General features: G+C 42.0%; 1 protein-coding gene across 1 annotated transcript in view; it reads right to left on the reverse strand.

Annotated features, from left to right (window-relative positions):
• The window catches only part of ME1 (malic enzyme 1), a 399,810-nt gene that overhangs the window by 228,018 nt on the left and 152,264 nt on the right, over positions 1 to 19,528 (reverse strand). Inside the window, exons 4-5 of the mRNA XM_082250089.1 lie at positions 9,068 to 9,143; positions 4,511 to 4,672 (exon numbers count right to left, since the gene is read on the reverse strand). Coding sequence (XP_082106215.1) covers positions 4,511 to 4,672; positions 9,068 to 9,143 — 238 coding nt within the window. The remainder of the gene's footprint in view (positions 1 to 4,510; positions 4,673 to 9,067; positions 9,144 to 19,528) is intronic.

Consider the following 19,528-nt stretch of genomic DNA (forward strand, 5'->3'; position numbering starts at 1 on the left):
GCCACTCCTTTTTTTGGCACGGTTATGTCGGAGTACAAATTTTCGCTCATTATGAAGTATTTGCACTTTACAAATAATGACGAATTTGACGAGACTTCTCATCCAGCTCCAAAGCTCAAAAAGATTTGGGACGTTTATCAAATAATTTTGGAAAATTTCCAGTGGTCCTATGTCCCAGAAAGAGACATTTGTATAGACGAAAGTCTAATGGCCTATAAAGGAAGACTCAGCTGGATACAATATATTGCGTCCAAGAGAGCATGCTTTGGCATAAAGTAATTTATGCTGTGTGAATCCAGCTCTGGATATATTTGGAATTCGGTCCTATACACTGGGAGAGGAACCAAATTCAACGAAAGGTTCAGCAGCTATGGAATGGCAACCGCTTCAGTTCTGACGCTGATTGAGCCTCTGCTGAATCAGGGGTACTGTGTCACCACAGACAATTTTTATACAACCCCAGAACTGTTTGAGTTCCTTCTACAACACAAGACGGATGCGTATGGGACCGTTAGAGCTAACCGGCGTGACATGCCCCCCACCTTTGCCAACAAAAAGCTTAAGCCCGGAGAAATAGTTGCCTGACAGAAAGGAAAAATGTTGGCACTGAGATGGCGCGACAAAAAAGATGTCTGCCTGATGAGTATCATCCACAACATCTCTACTGTCATGATACATACAAAAGGTGGAAAAGATGTTATGAAATAGCAACTGGTCATGGATTATAACAACACCATGGGAGGTGTGGACAGAGCTGACCAGGCCATGACTTTCTATCGGGCAATGCGGAAACAACAGAAAAAATATTATAAAAAAATAGGCATCTCCTGGAACAGTGTTTGTGGAACGCATTCATTCTCCTAAGAAAGAAGAGTGACAGGCCTGTGGTTCATGCGGACTTTGTGTGGAAAATTGCTGAGCTCATATTTCTCAGGCACTAAAAACCAACAGTAAGTAGATCTGGATGCCGTGCTGCTGGTGTTGTGAACCCCGAACGCCTGACCGGTCGTCACTTTATGGACCACATTCCAACAACGGAAAAGAAGTCTGCACCCACAAGGATGTGTGTGGTTTGCTGTTCCAAACGTGACGACACCGGAAGGAAAATCAGAAAGGAAACGCGGTACTACTGTCCAGACTGTGACGTTGGACTTTGTGCTGTACCCTGTTTCAAAATTTACCACACCCGGGACGTTTATTGAAGCAATATGACCACTAATATTGCATCCTTTTTGGAAAAAAAAATAAATAAATATTGCATACTTGTTTGACAAAAAAAAAAAGTCAGTGTTTTTGATTTTAAATATTTAAATATTATAGCAATAAGTAGCAACAGGTACTCTTTTTTGAAAAAAAATTGGGGTCTATTAGACTCTAGTTCTCTCCTCTGCCCTTAAAGCATCTGACTACACCAAGATTGATGTGATAAGATGCTTTCCCAATTTCCCAATGGCACTGTTTATATCTGGCAAAGCTGAAGTCATTAAAATGCCATTCTGGTCTCCAGTCAGCTCTATGGTCAGCTGACAGAACCACCGGCTGCAGTCTCGGCTTACCCGGGGGGGGGGGGGGGATAGGAGAGCCAGAGAAAAACTTGTAAGGGGGGGGAGGATAGTAGAGCCAGAGAAAAACGTGTAAGGCAGTGGGGGGGGGGGGGGGTGTCCCACTGCTTGAAATTCAACTGTTGGCTGTGAAAAACGATACCAAGATGATGCCTAAATCTGCAGGCATCATCCTGGTATGACCACTCAAAGTCCAGCAATGTACTAGTGTACTAGTACATTGCTGGTCCTTGTTGCGCATATATTGTAAGGTTCTTTTTTTCATGCAGCCTGTGGGCTGAATGAAAAAGAGAACCTAACAGATTCCTCCATTTACATCGACTGATGTGGATGAAGAAATCTCTGCCCACCATTAGACCTCCCAGCATCCACTCACTTCTGATGATGGACATACATGCAATGTTCTTTTTTTTCGTTCAGCCCATGCTGGCACGTTTGCTGGGGAGAAACGGTTTGAAAACAAGTCAGCCAGAAAATGTAATCAGGTACTCATCAACACAGACAGCTTGTTGGGGAGTATACAAGGCTGCAAACTTTTGTTTGAAGTGATTTACAAGGGGACAAATTTTGTGGAGCCGGTCATATCCAGGGTCACCCCAAGGATGACAGAGTTCATTGTCAATAAAATGCATGAACCGCAATATTTGCTCGCATCTAGTCCTGGCCATGGCAGCAGAGAACACAGGCATATGATGAATTGGGTCAGTGGACCAATATGACCGCAACTCACTCTTTTTAGTAATGCCCATGATGAGGGATAGGCCCAGAAAGGTTCTAAACTCGGAAACAGTGATACGTTTCCATGCAAATTCTGATTTGCAGAGCTGTAGAGATCTTCCAAGAAAAACAGCTCATAAAAATCAAGGGAAGTAAAATTGGCTGTTTCCACCTGAATTCTGGGTTGGCCAGTGAATGGGGGAAGTATGGGCGCTGCAGAAGTGGTGGGCTCCCAATCAGGATTTACAAGCACATCAGGAAGGACACTATGGACTCTACAGGCCTGTCTTCAAATTCTTGGTGGCTGAGGGACACTACTTGTGCTAGCCCCCGCACCAGCTTGAACTGCACTTATGGGACTCGCCATGTCACCAAGTGTAACTGCAGTGCTGGTTTGACTATGACCAGGATGTACTAGGCGCTGGTGCTCCCAAGTTCACCAGAAGGTTGAGCGGCACTAGTACCGATACTTTACTGCATACGAAAACCCTGTGATTATTGCACCTCAGCAACAGAAGAACGGGGTCGGGTACGCCTGACCTTAGCAGGGATCACTACTCCATCGTCAGAGCTATCTGTCAGGGTGCCGCTGCTCTCTACAGGTTTGAATACTGAGCCTGATTCTGACAGTGAGGCTTCCCCATCGCTCTCATCTGTCATGCTCAGCATTGTGTAGGCCTCTTCACTAGTGTACCTCTGTTTGGACATTTTGGCCAATACATTTATAGGTACCTAGTGTAACTCAAAGGTAAATGAGCACCTGATTGACAAGGACTGTTTGAACCACTAACAAAAAATTTAACTGCTAGTGCTAGCAGAGATCAGGCTTGACTCTGCTAACACTGCTGTTTAGTGTGCTGTGTATTGGAAGTGACAGTAATCTGCTGATACTGCACTTCTTGGGGGCTGGGCGGAGGGGCTAAACGCAGGTGCTGGCAGGTGTCGGGGCTGATCCTGCTAATGCTGTGTTTTGGGATTACTATAACAAACTATTGGGGGCGCTAGTATAGTTCTGATCTGATCAAATATATTGATCCGTTCAGATACTATACTAGTAATGGAGGTGTTTAGTGTGTCTGTGTCTGTGTCACAGGCAATCAAAGGGTTAAAATGTATTACTAAATATGCGGCAGGCAATCTGACACTGTCCTGGATTGATACTAACTAATGTTAACGCTAACTAACCTGTGACACTAATACAGTGATCAGAAAAAAGATCTGTACACTATAATAGTGACACTGTGACAGGGCAATGAAGGGGTTAAATCTTTATTAGGGGATATATGTCTGGTACCCTAAACCTATCTGGGACTGCCGCTAAATTACCACTAACTGCCTTTTCGCACTAACTTGCATCACAAGTGACACTAATACAGTGATCAGTAAATTAGCTGTATGCTGTATATAGTGACACTGTGACAGGAAGTGAAAAGGTTAGCTGGGGGGGGGGGTGATCAGGGGGTGACAAATGTGCCTTTGTGTACTGGTGTCAGTGTAGTGCTTGTGTACTCATGCTGGAACTGAAAAGGGCTCCAGGAGAGGAGATTGCATAATTTCCTGTGACTGTGTTTACATTACACAGGCACAGGACATTCTGGAATTAGTCAGAACCAATCACCAGGTCCAGGCCAAAAATCATTGGCCTGGACCTGTGTACTGGTTCTGAACCGAATCAGCACATTATGGGGGCGGCTCACGCGCCCCCTACCCCTGCACCCGACCAACGTACAGTTACGTTGGTTCACGCAGCCAAGCCACCTTGTCACAGTAAAACTGCAGCGGGTGGTCGGCAACTGGTTAAAGTGGTTCTAAAGTCTAGACATTAATTTAAACATGTCACACTAGCTGTAACCCTCCCTCACCACCCTTTATAATTTTCTGTGTGCTATCTCAAACTAGCGCTGTGCCTGTCTACAGTGGCGTTTGTCTATATTCCTCTCCTCACGGGCTGCAATGATTGGGGCGGGGCAGATGCACACAGCTGGCTTGGGAGCGAGCCCCCAGATGTATCCACACAAGAAGCAGCTTCCTATGGTGGCACACCAAGAAGGAGAACAGCAAGAGCAGCAGCAGGGGACCCCAGAAGCAGAGGTTTGGGGTTACTTTGTGCAATACTATTGCAAAGAGCAGGTAAGTATAACATGTTTGTTATTTTAATTTAAAAAAAAAAATATCCTTACAGCGGCTTTAAGTGAGTAAATGTACATTTTTACTACTGATATTACACCTACCTCATTATCAGTTCCTACATCCAACATTACAGGCAGACACTCCTGGGGCTTTACTCCGCCACACGCTGTATAAAGTGCGAGTTTGCCAACAGGAATTCCCATACCATAACTTCCAAGATCCCCTAGACCAAGGATCCTCTCTCCATCAGTCACTACAACAGCCTACAAACACAAAGCAGATTTATATTATTTTATCTCTGTGCTAAACAACATAAACTATGTGCTAAAACATTTTAAAATCAGGTGTGTAAATTGCTTTTACCATTTGGTTGTTTTATGCATTGAATATTTGTATTCACATTGTTTAGGCCAGAAGCAGCGGTGTTTTGGCAGAAACACGTGTAAACGTGCATTAACGCCAGGTGTATTTAGCACTTGCGCATTAATTAGATTCAATGGTAAATTAAATGCCCAAGCACTTGACTCACCTAAACGCATTACATGTTTTTACAAGCGTCAAGAGTTTTTTCACCCAAAACTTTGCTGCCAGGAGGAAAGGCGTCTAGGAGAGATGGCCAAAGCATCCAGTGTGCATGAGGCTTTAGGGAGCTGAAGGTTTTTACCAATAGCATTTTTTAACACAAGAAACAATGTTTGAAGTATAACTGAAGGCAACATTTTTTTCTTTAGGTTTGGATAGAGTGGAGAGGGATTAGAACACCTGTCAGTTTTCATTGCCATCTGTTCCCCTGTTAAGGAGATTCACCCTCTTTATTTATCTGTTTACCATTATCAATGAAAGTAAAAATAAAATAAATTACCCACATTTTGGGTTGTCCCCAGAAAAGCAATAGAGGGGAAATCTTCAAATGGGTACACTGGTTCTGGTGGCCTTGGGGTCCCCAAGGAATTCTCTTGATTTACAGAGATTTCCTCTCACTTCCTGTTTGGCTATGGGACAGGAAGTGAAGGGAAAATCCTGCAATAGGACACAGATGGCAAAACAACCCTCCCTTGCCCTATCCAAAATGAAAAAAAAGTTGTGCCTATAGTTCTAATTTAAGCTCTTTCCAGACTGTGATAACAAATCCAGTCCAGGCAGAGTGGACCAGAAAGGATTCTGACTGTAGGTAAGTATATACGGACCTTCATTTACTGAGATAACTTAGTACAAATAACAATGATACTTTTGTCCACAGAAACATATACACATCTTTACAAATGTTGTGTATAATTGTTTAATGGGTTAAAGTGTATTGACATTTCTAAATACAGTATAATCCATTGCCTAGGAACAATAACCTTATTGTATGTGTTGCCATCACACACACACACATCCTGTATTTTTATTAGCAGTTACATGGCCAACTATATTACAAGCTAATATTGGAAATAGTTTGGGTAACTCTAAATGGAAAAATTAAGATCTGCTTGTCCTTTCTACCATCTTAACCTTTCCTGCTCCTGCACTTGTACCCTTATAGACCATAACAATTCTTCACATCTCTGTTATGGGCCTATTTATTCAGTGATAACTTTGACATTACTTAGATTAAAGTGTAACTAAAGGCAAAACATTTTTTTACGATTTGGAATGGAGAGGGATTAGACCACCAGACATTTTTTTTTCATTTTTTTCTCCTAGTTAGGGAGATTCACGCTCTCTATTTGTCCTGTTGACCGTTATAATCAAAAGTAGTTGACATAAGAACACTAATAGAGGGGAAATCTTGCAATAGGGACACTAGTTTTGGTGACCCTGGTGGCACACCAGGATTTCCTCTCGATTCCTATTTGGGCTATGGGAAAACAGATAGCAATAAAACTGACAGGGGCTATGAGGCTTCATGTACACTGCTGCTCCTAAAAGTGAGTTTAGGAACATTTGGCATTTTTTTTTGCCAAAGCCCCTGAACTTAACTCAATAAAAGCCTATGTGAACACATAGGTTTTTATCAGAGTTTAGGAGCAGCAGAGTCAAGGGGCAGTTAAATGTCCCTCTCCTGAATGCAGAAGAATCACCAGGAGAGTTACATTTAGGGGTGGCCAGTGTACATATAGCCTAACCCTTCCTTACTTTTTTGGGGGGGGGGGGGGGCAGACAAGGCTTTTATTTGCCAATATTGTCTCGCATAAATTATTGAATTCTTATATGCAATCTACAGGCGTTTTACTTTTACCATTGTTAGTTTTAAAACAAGTAGTGCTACAGAAAATAAGAGTGGACACAATGGCATGGAAATTATGTGAAACAGGGCATAGAAGCACAGGAAATTCTGTAGGGCATAGGACATACTGTATGTCCTAGGAGTTTTGTTGAATTTTTTAGAGTGTATCTCTTACACCCAGGGCTTTATTTTTAGCCAGAACATGGCAGAATCGAGTTCCACACACCCCCTGCTCACTGCTCACAGCTTACTACTGTCATTTGCAAACACATTAGTCTAGCTTCTGTGTGTACAAATGACAGCACTCCTCTCCTGGCAATTCCTGCATAAACCCTTGCCCTACACTATTCCTATGAGACCGCAGAAGAGGGGGTGGGGAATGTGCACAGCTACTCTAGTCTTGCAGCAGCAGCTCCTCCTGAAGCTTGTGTCTGCAGCCTGTATGCTCCTACAGTAAATATTAGCTGCTCTTCTGAAGCAGCCCCTCTCTTCTCTCTCTGCTACTCTCTGGGAGGGGGGTGGGAGAGGATTTGGGGCTGAGAGGAAAGCTCTGTACTGGAAAAGAGGGATTTAGGGGGAGAGCTCTGTACTGGGGGGGGGGGGGGGGGGAGAGATTAGGGGAATTTGGGGTAAACTGGCTTGGGAGATATGTATTCCTGAACTCTGCATTATGTATATAGTGCACTCCTTAACTCTGCACTCTCTACATAAAGCACTCATGAACTTAGTACATACACTCCTAAACCCTTTACTCTGTATGTAGCGCACTCCCAAACTCTGCACTCCTTACGTAGAACATTCCTGAGACCTGTACTCTGTAGGGAGCGCACTCCTACACTCTGCACTCTGTATGTAGTGCACTATTGAGCCCTGCACTCTGTATGTAGTGCACTCCTGAACTCTGCACCCTATACGTATCGCATTCCTGAACTCTGCACTCTGTACGTAGCACACTCCTGAGTCCTGTACACTCCTTAACTGGTATCTTTTTCTCATGGATATGAAGGTTATCCATGAAATGCATCACTATGTGACGTCATTCTTTATTTACATTTTGATATCACATATTTTGTAAAGAAAGAAATGTTCTATTAGACTTAGCACACAATAATCTTGCTGCCATTATTTAGCCTTCAGTCTTATGTGTATGGCATTAAAGCTGAAGTTAATATTAAATATTTTTTAAAGTTACAACTTAAATATTTGTTTGCCTACATCTTCAGTCACAAAACTTACCAGTAATGAACAGTATCACATGTCCTTCTGAGTGCTGCTTACTGCAGAAATCTTTTCTCCAGTGAAGCCGGCTTCTCTTCACAATCCAGAACTTCTGGTGCTGCATAGATTAATTGTCTTGGATCTAATATTGAAGTTTACTGAAGAAGGTCCTGACGGGCGCGTGCTCCCTTTCTCCCCCCTCCTTCATAGACAATTTACCTATGCAGTGCAGGAAGTTCAGTACTGTGAAAAGAAGCTGGCTTTACTGGAAAGAAAGGTTCAACAGTAAGCAACACCAGAATGTGGGATGCACAAAGCTCGTACACCCTATAAAAAAATCGGGCGAACATTCTCCTCCGAGGAATGATCATTTAATTTTCTTATACTGTAGTGTGTACACACTATTTTTGACAGCGAATCCCGACCTTCCAAACGAAAATTTGTGAAGGGACAAACTCCAAAATGTTTCTCATACGGGAACCAAACAAAAGTTTTTTGTTTAATGTGTACGGTTTTTGTACAATTTTTGGATGAGAAAAATCAGAAACGAAAGACTGCACATGATTAGAAACAATAAACAACAAAACAAAAAGCCTTTGTCGTACGTGGATTTTCGTACATTATTTCTATCCTCGGTTCTGACAAACTGGCTGTGAAACAACGAGGAAATACAGTCGATCGTTCGCCCGATTTTCTTTTAGTGTGTACCCTTTTTAGGGCTGTAGTCTTCCAAACATTTTTTTCTATTAAAAGTTTTCTTTAACAATGATAAACATACCCTACAGTAATTCATGAGTAAAAACCTAAAAACCTGACCATCTAAGCTATGTTTTTTGTATGCATCTCTAACAACTCAACTTTTTTTACTGGAGCCTAGTAACACCCTCTGCCAGGATCAACTTTTTTTTTCCTTTTTTTGTACTAACCTTTCCCAGAATGTTGTGATAAATGGGTGAGTATCTTGATAAGGAATTGTTATTTCTACTAATAGGAAAAAATGGTGACCATTAATTCTACAAGATGTACCTATTTGCCTTTGCTGTTTATCGGCACATGCCTACTGCGCATGTTTCTGATCTCAATTATGTTTACAAGAAACTGCCTTTTTTTCATCAATGCAGTGTGAGGTTATGTCCTTATGTGGCCTGCTCAGTTCCATAATTGCTTACATTTACAAGGTAATAGTGTTAAACCGACTACTTATGTTTAAAGAAAACAGAGCATACTTTACCTTAATGTTGTCTTCAGGCCATGATTTTATTACTGTGGAAAGATGACCACGATCATGAATTGTAATGAAGAGGCCTCTGTGGGGAAAAAATACGTATAGAAGTTATGAAGTATATCATTTAGAAGTCTGATAAACCCATCATCTGATGAGATCAGCCATTTTAGAAACAGATTTGCTTTCCTTCCTAACAGTGTCATATCTCAGCCATGTAAATGTTTTGTTTTCTTTATAATTGGTTTCCAGGGACAGTACGCATTTCTTTGCAGACTGGATAGTCTTCAAAATGTGTTTGACTATAAATGTTAAATGGCAATGGGACTTTAGAAGGGGCTTTGTGCGTGTGTTTTTTTCAGTTACCCCTTAAAGCGTTTAGATAAAATTGTGAATGTGGTAAGTTAAATAACATATTAATGATATTGGCAATGTTTTTTAAAACATTGTTTGTATTATTTAATAAAGATACATGGGGACAGTCATGTGTGTCCATTCTGACTGCTTTACAGTTTTACAAAATGACTGTGCAATGGACAAAAGACATATTGAGGCTCATCCATTCCCTCATTTTTTTCAAAACAGTTGTTCACTCCACTAATTCTTGAGTTATCTGGCCACTACTGAGACAACCTGTATATTAACCACTTGCCGACCGCTCACATGGAGCGTACTGCGGCAAAGTGGCTCGTTCCCGTCCAGCGACGTAGACCTACGTCGCTGGACTCCTCCCCCTGTAGGCGGCGCTCGCGCACCGCTGGAGGCGCGCTCCCGCTGTTTTCATTCACAGCGGGAGTCGGGCCAGGGGAGGAGCGGCGGCGATCGCCGCTGCTCTGCCCCGATCGTCGGGGAATCGAGTGAGGAGATCCTAAGTGACAGGGACTGACAGATCGGAGTGTTCAGCATAGCTGAACATCCAGTCTGTCCTTCTGTCACTCAGTCACCTCCCCCCCCACACGTCAGTAAGCACCAGGCATGCATTAACCCCTCCCTCTCCAATAAAATGAACCCCTTCACTGCCAGTGTCATTTTTACAGTAACAGTGCATATGTATAGCACTGATTACTGCAGTAATGTCACTGGTACCCCCAAAAGTGTCAAAAATGTCAGTCAAGGGTCCGATCTGTCCGCCGCAATGTCGCAGTCCCGCCAAATAAATCGCAGATCACCGCCATTACGCGTTAAAAAAAAACACCAAAAATGACAGAAATCTTTCCCGTAGTTAGTAAACGCAATAACTTTTGCGCAAACCAATCAAAATACGCTTATCGTGATTTTTTTTACCAAACATAGGTAGCAGAAAACAAATTGGTCAAAAATTTTTAAAAAATTTGATTTTTACATTTTTTTGGGGGGAATTTCATATAAAAAAATGTTAAAAATATTGTTATTTTTTCAAAATAAACGCTCTTTTTTTGTTTATAGCACAAAAAGTAAAAAGCGCACTGGTTATCAAATACCACCAAAAGAAAGCTCTGTTTGTGGGAAAAAAAGGACGTAAATTTCTTTTGGGTATGGCGTCGCACGACCGCGCAATTGTCAGTTAAATTCGCACAGCGCCGAATCGCAAAAAGTGGCCTGGACGTAAGACAGCAAAATCCTCCGGCGGTAAAGTGGTTAAATATAATAACAGAAATATGAAAAAGTAAGCATAAAATTGTGAAATGTGAATGTAAGAAGAAGGAGGTGGTGGGAGGGCATGGTTGATTAAAAATGTTGAGTTGTCTTTGCTTATTTTAACTTCTTACTTATATGATATGTTTTGTGTCTGTTCTAAAACTTCATACCTTTATTATGAATGTTAAGGTTACATGAGGGTTCCTCCTAGTTGCCTGTACCCTATACTACATTGCAGTGGCGGCTGGTGCTCAAAATTTTCTTTGGGGGGGGCGCAAACAGAAAAATGAGTGACCAGCGTGCCCCCAATCAATGCAGAGTGCCACAGCATGCCCCCAATCAATGCAGAGCGCCACAGCGTGCCCCAAATCAATGCAGAGTGCCACAGCATGCCCCCAATCAATGCAGAGTGCCACAGCATGCCCCCAATCAATGCAGAGTGCCACAGCATGCCCCCATCAATGCAGAATGCCACAGCCTGCCCCCAATCAATGCAGAGTGCCACAGCATGCCCCCCAATCAATGCAGAATGCAACAGCGTGCCCCCCAATCAATGCAGAGTGCCACAGCATGCCCCATCAATGCAGAGTGCCACAGCATGCCCCCAATCAATGCAGAGTGCCACAGCATGCCCCCCAATCAATGCAAAATGCCACAGCGTTCCCCCTAATCAATAATCAATGCAGAGTGCCACAGCATGCCCCCCAATCATTGCAGAGTGCCACAGCATGCCCCCATCAATGCAGAGACCAGCGTGCGTGCCCCCTTCAATGCAGTGTGGCCCCCCCCGAGACCAATGCACTTACCTGGCGGCGGCTTCTCTTCAGTCCCGGCGGCGGCGGCTTCACCTCACTCTGTCCCCTGGCGTGTCTCCTGCAGTCCTCCTGCTCCCGCCTCCTCCTCGGCCAATGGCATGGGGTTTGCCTTGCAGCCAATCAGGAAGTACGTATCGGACGCGCTTCCTGATTGGCCAGGAGGAGGATCGGTGTGGCAATAGCGAATTTTCATTCGCTATTGTCACACAATGGGTGGGCTTGGGGCGCACTGCTCTGCGCCCCAAGCCCACCCTTTGCATCACCCTATTAGAGCCTCTGGCTCTAATCAGGTGATGTAAAAAAAAAACCCCATTAAGCTAAATGTGTCTGGCGCAGATTAGGGGGCCGGACGCATGGATAGGGGGGCGGCGCCCCTGCTCCCTCAAAACACTGGCCGCCACTTCTGCATTGTGTAGCAAGACCATATCATACCTATAAACTGGCTTCCTTGCCTTTGGATTTGTAACTGTCTTTGGCCCTTTATAAAAAAAAAAAAACCCAAACAACCTAAGCATTTAGTTAAAGTGGTATTAAACTCCAAAGCAAAAATGTAATATATTGCAGATTACCAATCATTAGATGTGGTGGCTGCATTTGATTTTTTTGGCTTTTTCCCCTCTGTTTTCACCTGGTGGTCTGGCCAGCAACACACTTCCTATATTAGAGTGCCTCCATTCTGGATGAAGGAGCACATGAGCACAATTGGACAGCAGCATTGTCAGTCTGTGGGTGGGGGTGGTGTTAGATGGTTTTGCACATTCAAATATTCTAACAAATTGAAACAAAACTCCTGCTAACACTTTATAAGCAATTACAATAAATAATTTTTTTGTCCCTTTGGGATAAATGTTTTACATAAATAAATACAACTGATCATTTTGAGCATCCCTGTCGGTATTGAATGGTTTGTCTCAATCCCTGTAACTGATACATAAGGAAGGGAGCTTGTTCTTTTGAAAAACAATAGACTTACTGGCCAAATCATCAGGTGAAAACAGAAGAAAGAAAACTTAAAAAGAAAACTAATGCAACCATTACATCTAAGAATTGATAAGCTGTAATATAATTCATGTTGGCTTTTCGGTTTAATATAGCTTTGAGGATTACATTTTAGACATTTTTTTTTTTACTTGAATCGTGGACTTGAGGTTTAGACCCTCTACATCAACCTTTCTCAACCCTTTAAGCATAGAGAAACCCTTGAAAAAACTTTTCGGTCTCATGGAACCCCTGATATAAATTAATATATATCTTCAATTCATGATACATTAGTGTGATAATCAGTGGGAAGAATGCTCCTTACACTTGTGGTCATTAGGAAAAATGAACCCCTTATAGATAGCTAAACATATCAATGGTCTCAGTGGGAACTTATCTGTGAGGCAGGGATTGCTGATTGCTCAAGGAACTACTAGCAAACTCTGGAGGAACCCTAGGTTTTCATGGAACCCTGGTTGAGAAACCCTGCTCTACATAGCAATATACTGTATTTGTCTAAAAAGGAGGAAACCCTCCTTACTGAATACTTTGAACAACTCCCAGCCCCAAAAACTAGGAAAAAAAGCTACTCTAGTGTCCGCTAGAAACACTATAAGACCTATAAGACCCTGTTCAGGCTTTGACAAGTATCTATGATAAGAACTCCTTCTCCGTATACTACAAATAACCATTATTAATGATAAACTCAGTCCTAACCAACACCTATAGTGACTGAAATCATAATCTCAGGAACCTGGCTGGTCTATCTATCCGCTAGTATCTATGAACCTTTGATCAAACTAGGCTGTCCACTAGAAATGCATACTGGTCCTAGCAGGTACCTGTAATAAGAGCTCCTCCTGGGTATACTGGTCATATAGCCCCAATATTCTGGGGTTCCTCATAGACAAACTAATACTATCAGTGTCTATCAAAATTCCTACCTGGGCCAAAATAGAACTGTACTATCTCAAGTGACTGAGAATGAGCCTCCAGCTAAAAGAGCCACTGATGCTAATCAATCCTGCCTCATGCACAGATAGCTAGGCTCTAATAACACTGCCTGCCTGCCAATACTCAAAAACATCCTCCCCACAAAACCATGCTAAACTCCAAATAAAGGTGCTCCCAAAAACAATATACTCTACATGTTTCGCTTAGATAATAAGCTTAGTCAGGTGTAAAAACAAAATGCACCAAATAAAAAGTGAGTAAAAATAAAAGAAAATGGAGGGGACCAAACTACTCCCACATGGTTGAAGTCAAAATGGCGGCCAGCCCCTTTCCTTCCTCTATTTATAGAGTTTCCTATGTAATTTCCGCGATAACGTTATCACGTGTTTAATGTCGTGACGTCAGGACGCAAATTTACTTAGTAATAGAGGAAGGAAAGGGGCTGGCCGCCTTTTTGACTTCAACCATGTGTGAGTAGTTTAGTCCCCTCCATTTGCTTTTCTTTTTTGTTTTTTTCTGCATTTTGTTTTTACTCCTGACGAAGCTTATTATCTAAGCAAAACATGTAGAGTATATAGTTTTTGGGAGTGCCTTTATTTCTTTGGGGTTTAGCATGGTTTTGCGGGAAGGGTGTTTTTGAGTATTGGCCGGCATGTTCTTGTTCATAAAATACTATCTATCTAGTTGCAAGCTGATCCACTCCCCTGAAACAAGTATGTAGATCAGATAAGCAGAAAGACTTTACTGGCTGCATGCTAGGTCTGCATTATTGTCTCAAAAAAAAAGTTGAAGTCAAAGACAGGCAGTCAACAAGCATTTTCAGATAGAGCCTACATTTTTCAATGGTAGCCTGCATATTTTATTCAGTACATGTTAGGCCTCAAGCACATTGGATGCTTTTTCTGCTGCTTCAAGGGGTGTTTGGCATTTTATTTCCTGCCTCAAAAGGCCCCTGCATGTTAGTTTATGTGTCACACATAGGCATTTAGGAGAATTTAGAGGCAGGGCTCATATAGAGGCAGAAAAAACCCCACAGCCAGTGCATCCAGGAGCAGCAGCATTTTGGCAGAAAAAAAACACTTGACGAGCCTAAACACATCTAAGGCCCCTTTCACACGAGCGATCCGATCTGATCCGCCTGTCAGTTTTTTAGGCGGATCTGATCGGATCCCCTATGCATCCCTATGGGGCAGCGGATGTCAGTGGAGACATGTCCGCTGACACCTGCTGCCATCCGCATCCGATCCTGTCCGTGAAATCCGGATGGATGGAAACCCCATTTTCCATCTGTCCAGGGGATCAGATCAGATGGGATCGGATGAGAGCGGACAGGTGGTCCGCTTTCATCCGATTCCGCCATAGAGATGCATGGGGCTGCGACATCTCCTGTGTGCGGAGAGGGAGATGTCACATTCCTGCTCAGCGGGGATCTGTGTTTACGATCCCCCGCTGAGCAGCACAGATCCGCCTACGGAGGCAGACCATGTGAAAGAGCCCTTAACTTGTATTAACGCTAGATACATTTAGAACCTGAGCGTTAATTTATTTCAGTAGCCAGAGTAAATTATTATTCTGGCCAATTAAATAAATTAATGCCAAAGTGCTTGATGTGCCTAATTGTATTACACACACTAACAAGAAGCTCTTTTCTGCCAAAACTCTGCTGCCAGGAGGAAAGGAGTCTAAGAGAGATAGCAAAAAGAGCAGTGTGCATGAGGCCTTAAATGTAGGCCAGAGTCACACTTCCACGCTTGGTAATGTGTGCATTATAGCAATACACTGTAATGCACATAACATGTGTTGTGATGCCATTTATTTTGAATGGCACCCTAACACACTAAGGCAACACACCTGCAATGTAGTGCATTGGGTGGAATAAAATAAATCATGTGCGAAATGCATGTTAAAGTGTGGCTGCAAAACTCAGACATGAAATATGAACAAAACATATCCCTCAATAGTGTGTACTTGTCTCAATCAACTAAACATAATTTCTGTTTGTTATAAGCATGAATCAGTTATGACAAGTTTTCTTGACAGCACGAGAAAAAAAAGGTTTCAGCTGATTGGCTCAGCTCTGTTCCTGTGTGCTGTGTGAAAGGGTGTGTGTCCCTTTCCACCAATCAGCTGTCAGAGCTCTCCTCACTGTAATGCTCTGCATAGTGTTACTTCAGCTCCTCGTCCCCCACTTTGCTTTCTGAAAGCTCAGACAAGTTGTATAAATTCTGGATTTTGATCAGAATTAGAGAAGAGAAGAATGCAGATAAACAGGTACAACTTTTGTATGAGGATTTGTTAAAATACTTCCTGCCTGCCGTATTGTACAATGAGAGTCGGGCAGGACTATTCTTGTTCTGGGAGGAAGTCATATGAAGTCCTCCCATACTTGTGGCACATGCATGTGGAGATCAGTGGTGCGAGGTGTCCCCTGGACACAGCAGATCACTGATCGCGGTAAAGAGCCGATGATGTAGGCTCTTTACCATGTATACAGCTGTGTCCAATCACAGCTGATCTCATGTAAACAAACATCAGTTATCAATAACTGGCTTTCCTGTGGTGACAGAGGCATTTACACTGATAATCAGCTCACTGATCATCAATGCCTTTATTTTTAGTGCCGCTCAATGAGTGTCCATCAGTGCAGCAAATCAGTGCTCATCAGTGCTGCATATCAATGCCCATAAGTGCTGCATATCAGTGTCCATTAGTGCAGCATATCAGTGCCCAACAGTGCCACCTATCAGTGCCCATCAATGCTACCTTATCAGTGCAGCCTCATCAGTGCGTCTTTACTAGTGCCCATCAGTAAAGCTTATCAGTACCCATCAGTGTCACCTCTTTAGCGCCCATCAATGCCACCTCATCAGTGCAGCCTCATCAGTGCCCATCAGTGCAGCCTACCAGTGTCCATCAATGCAGCCCATAAGTGCCCATCAGTGCACATCAGTGAAGAAGAAAAATTACTCATTTAAAAAATGTTACAACAGAAACTAATCAAAAGAGTTTTTTTTGTTTTGTAATTTTCGGTCTTTTTTCATTTTTTTTTTTTTTTTTTTAGCAAAAAATAAAAAAACAGTGGTGATTAAATACTACCAAAAGAAAGCTCTGTCTGTCCAAATAAAAAATGATAAAAACCTAATTTTTGTGCACTGTTGCATGACTGTGCAATTCAAAGTGCGACAGCGCTGAAAGCTGAAAATTGGCCTTGGCAGGAAGGGGGTGAAATTTGCAAGTAGGCAAGTGGTTAATCTCTGTGTACCACCTGAGGCCAGTATCTTCACTGGGTATATGTAAGCGTTTATAACCACTTTAACATGCGACATAACAAGCATTTACGAACTGCAGAAAAGTAAATGGTCCCTTAAGCGATTTTCAGTCACATTAATTGATTTGTAGTCACTATTTGATTTGGGAACAACCTGTGATTGTTAGTTGTAAAACAACAATGATTGATATGCTGCACCACACCACAGCCACGACTCATAATCAGTTGTTTGCAAATGCAGTGCAAAGAGAAGGTTGAAGGACAAAATGGAATAACCCATAGCAACCATATTTATCAGTGTAGGCAAGTCAAAAATATTCAAATATTGCTAATCGCTTGCTATAGCTAAAAGTGGCTCCTACGGCCAAATACTGTTATCTGGGCTGAATATATCATTGCAATCAAGGTTTAGTTTTGTCTTGCATTAGCAGGCTGAGAGCAGAGACTTGTTTATATAAATGAAATATAATTGGAGGCCGTGTTGATGCATTTCTGGACTCCACATAATTACAGATTGGTAAGTCAATGTAAATTCAAGATAACAAGAGACTGTTGGTTTAAGTGTGCACATTGTGGGCTGCATGAGTAGATTTGGCTCGGGTTCCAGAAAACCTGGATTTCCAATTATCAGATGACCAGATTTCATGAGGCATGTACAAAATGGTCTCATATAAACATAGTAGACATTTCAGATCTTGCCAGTATTGAGATTACGCATTCCAGAGGTTCTGTTCACAGAATATATTGCAGAATAAATTTCTGATTCCAGGAAAAGAGTTGGCTGGTGCACAGGTAGTTTATAAATACAGTTCTGGTAGAAAAATACTGGCATTCAAGGTTCCATTAATAAATAACATGGCCCTACTCATGTCAACAGTTTAGAGCCCCATGCATGAGGCATCTCATTCAGTGCCCAATGACACTTCAAGCACATCAGTTACACCCCTAAACAGCAGCGTATTACATCCCCTGAACTACAAAACAGCACCATATTACATCCCCTGCACTACAAAACAGCACCAAATTACATCCCCTGCACTACAAAACGGCACCATATTACATCCCCTGCAGACCTGCACTACAAAACAGCACCATATTACATCCCTTGCACTACAAAACAGCACCATATTACATCCCCTGCAGACCTGCACTACAAAACAGCACCATATTACATCCCCTGCAGACCTGCACTACAAAACAGCACCATATTACATCCCCTGCACTACAAAACAGCACCGTATTACATCCCCTGCACTACAAAACAGCACCATATTACATCCCCTGCACTACAAAACAGCACCATATTACATCCCCTGCACTACAAAACAGCACCGTATTACATCCCCTGCACTACAAAACAGCACCAAATTATATCCCCTGCACTACAAAACAGCACACAGTTCTATCTCCACCAAAAAAACCTAAAGGATATCCATGGTCACAACATATACTTTCATTTTATAACGTGAGCAATGTAATACCAATACAAACAATACTTCTTTTTGACAATCCAATATTTGCATACTTATAAAATCTTCTTTCATGTTGTGAGTGCCGCCCTTTCTCCTGGTCATTTCTTTCTTCTTGTGAATATGTGTAACAGACCTCAAGGAACTAAATATATGGAGATCTAAGTAAGTTTACAACCATTAAGATCATTCAGCTTAAAAGAAGTAAGCGGGGGATTGCCAGTCGAAGAGGAAAGCAACCTTTCTGTGCAATATCATTGCGACGAATAGCATTTAATATCACTTCACCGTTTTCCGTCCACCCTATGGCAGTTTTACTGCTACAGGGCGGCAGCTGTGAGCCGGATCATATACAGCGGCTCGCTTCCGCTGTGATTACACACAGCAGGAGGCAATCTGTGGATGCCAGGTACTCGGCCGAATTCTGTACTGACAGGCGAACAATCGTCCGTTCTGGTGTCCGCAGACAAAAATTTTCATGTTTGCACGAAAGACTTTTGTCCGCGGATTGTGCGCAGACATCTGTCGGAGGCACCATACTAACACGCGTACAATCGGCAGATCTTTCGTCCGCCGACGTTTGTATGCCGACGATCGGTACGTGTGTACGGGCCTTAATGCCCCATACACACGTGCAGATTATCTGCAGACTTTTGTCTGCAGACTTACCAAAACCATATAATATGAGGTCAAACCTAAACACTTTCAATTTGTATGCAATCCGGCAGGCCCTTGCACTACATAGAAAAGGTAAGTCTGCAGACAAAAGTCTGCAGATAATCTGCACGTGTGTATGGGGCATTAGTGTCAGAATTTCCTCCACAATATTGTAGTCCCGATATAATTCGCTGATCACCGAAAAAAAAACTAGTAAAAGTAGTAAAAAAAACTAGTAAAAAAACTAGTAAAAACTTAGTACTAGTAAAAAAAACAAATAAACACATAAAAATATCCCATAGTTTGTAGATGCAATAACTTTTGCTCAAACCAATACGCTTATTAGGATTTTTTTACCAAAAATATTTAGCAGAATACATATTGCCCTAAATTTATGAAGAAATTTGTTTTATTTTTTCATTTTTTTTAAAATATGTTTTATAGCAGAAAAAAAAAAATATATATATATATATATATATATATATATATATTTCAAAATTGCTTTTTTTTTTTTTTTTGTTTAATGTTTATAGCGCATAATTTAAAAAAAACGCAGATGTAATCAAATACCACCAAAAGAAAGCTCTATTTGTGGGAAAAAAGAACTTAAATTTGTTCGGGTACAGTATCGCATGACCCCACAATTTTCAGTTAAAGTAACGCAGTGTTGTATCACAAAAAATTACCTGGTCATGAACAGGGGTAAATCTTC

The sequence above is a fragment of the Pelophylax lessonae genome, assembly GCF_965119305.1.
Source record: "Pelophylax lessonae genome assembly, chromosome: 3".
NCBI lineage: Eukaryota > Metazoa > Chordata > Amphibia > Anura > Ranidae > Pelophylax > Pelophylax lessonae.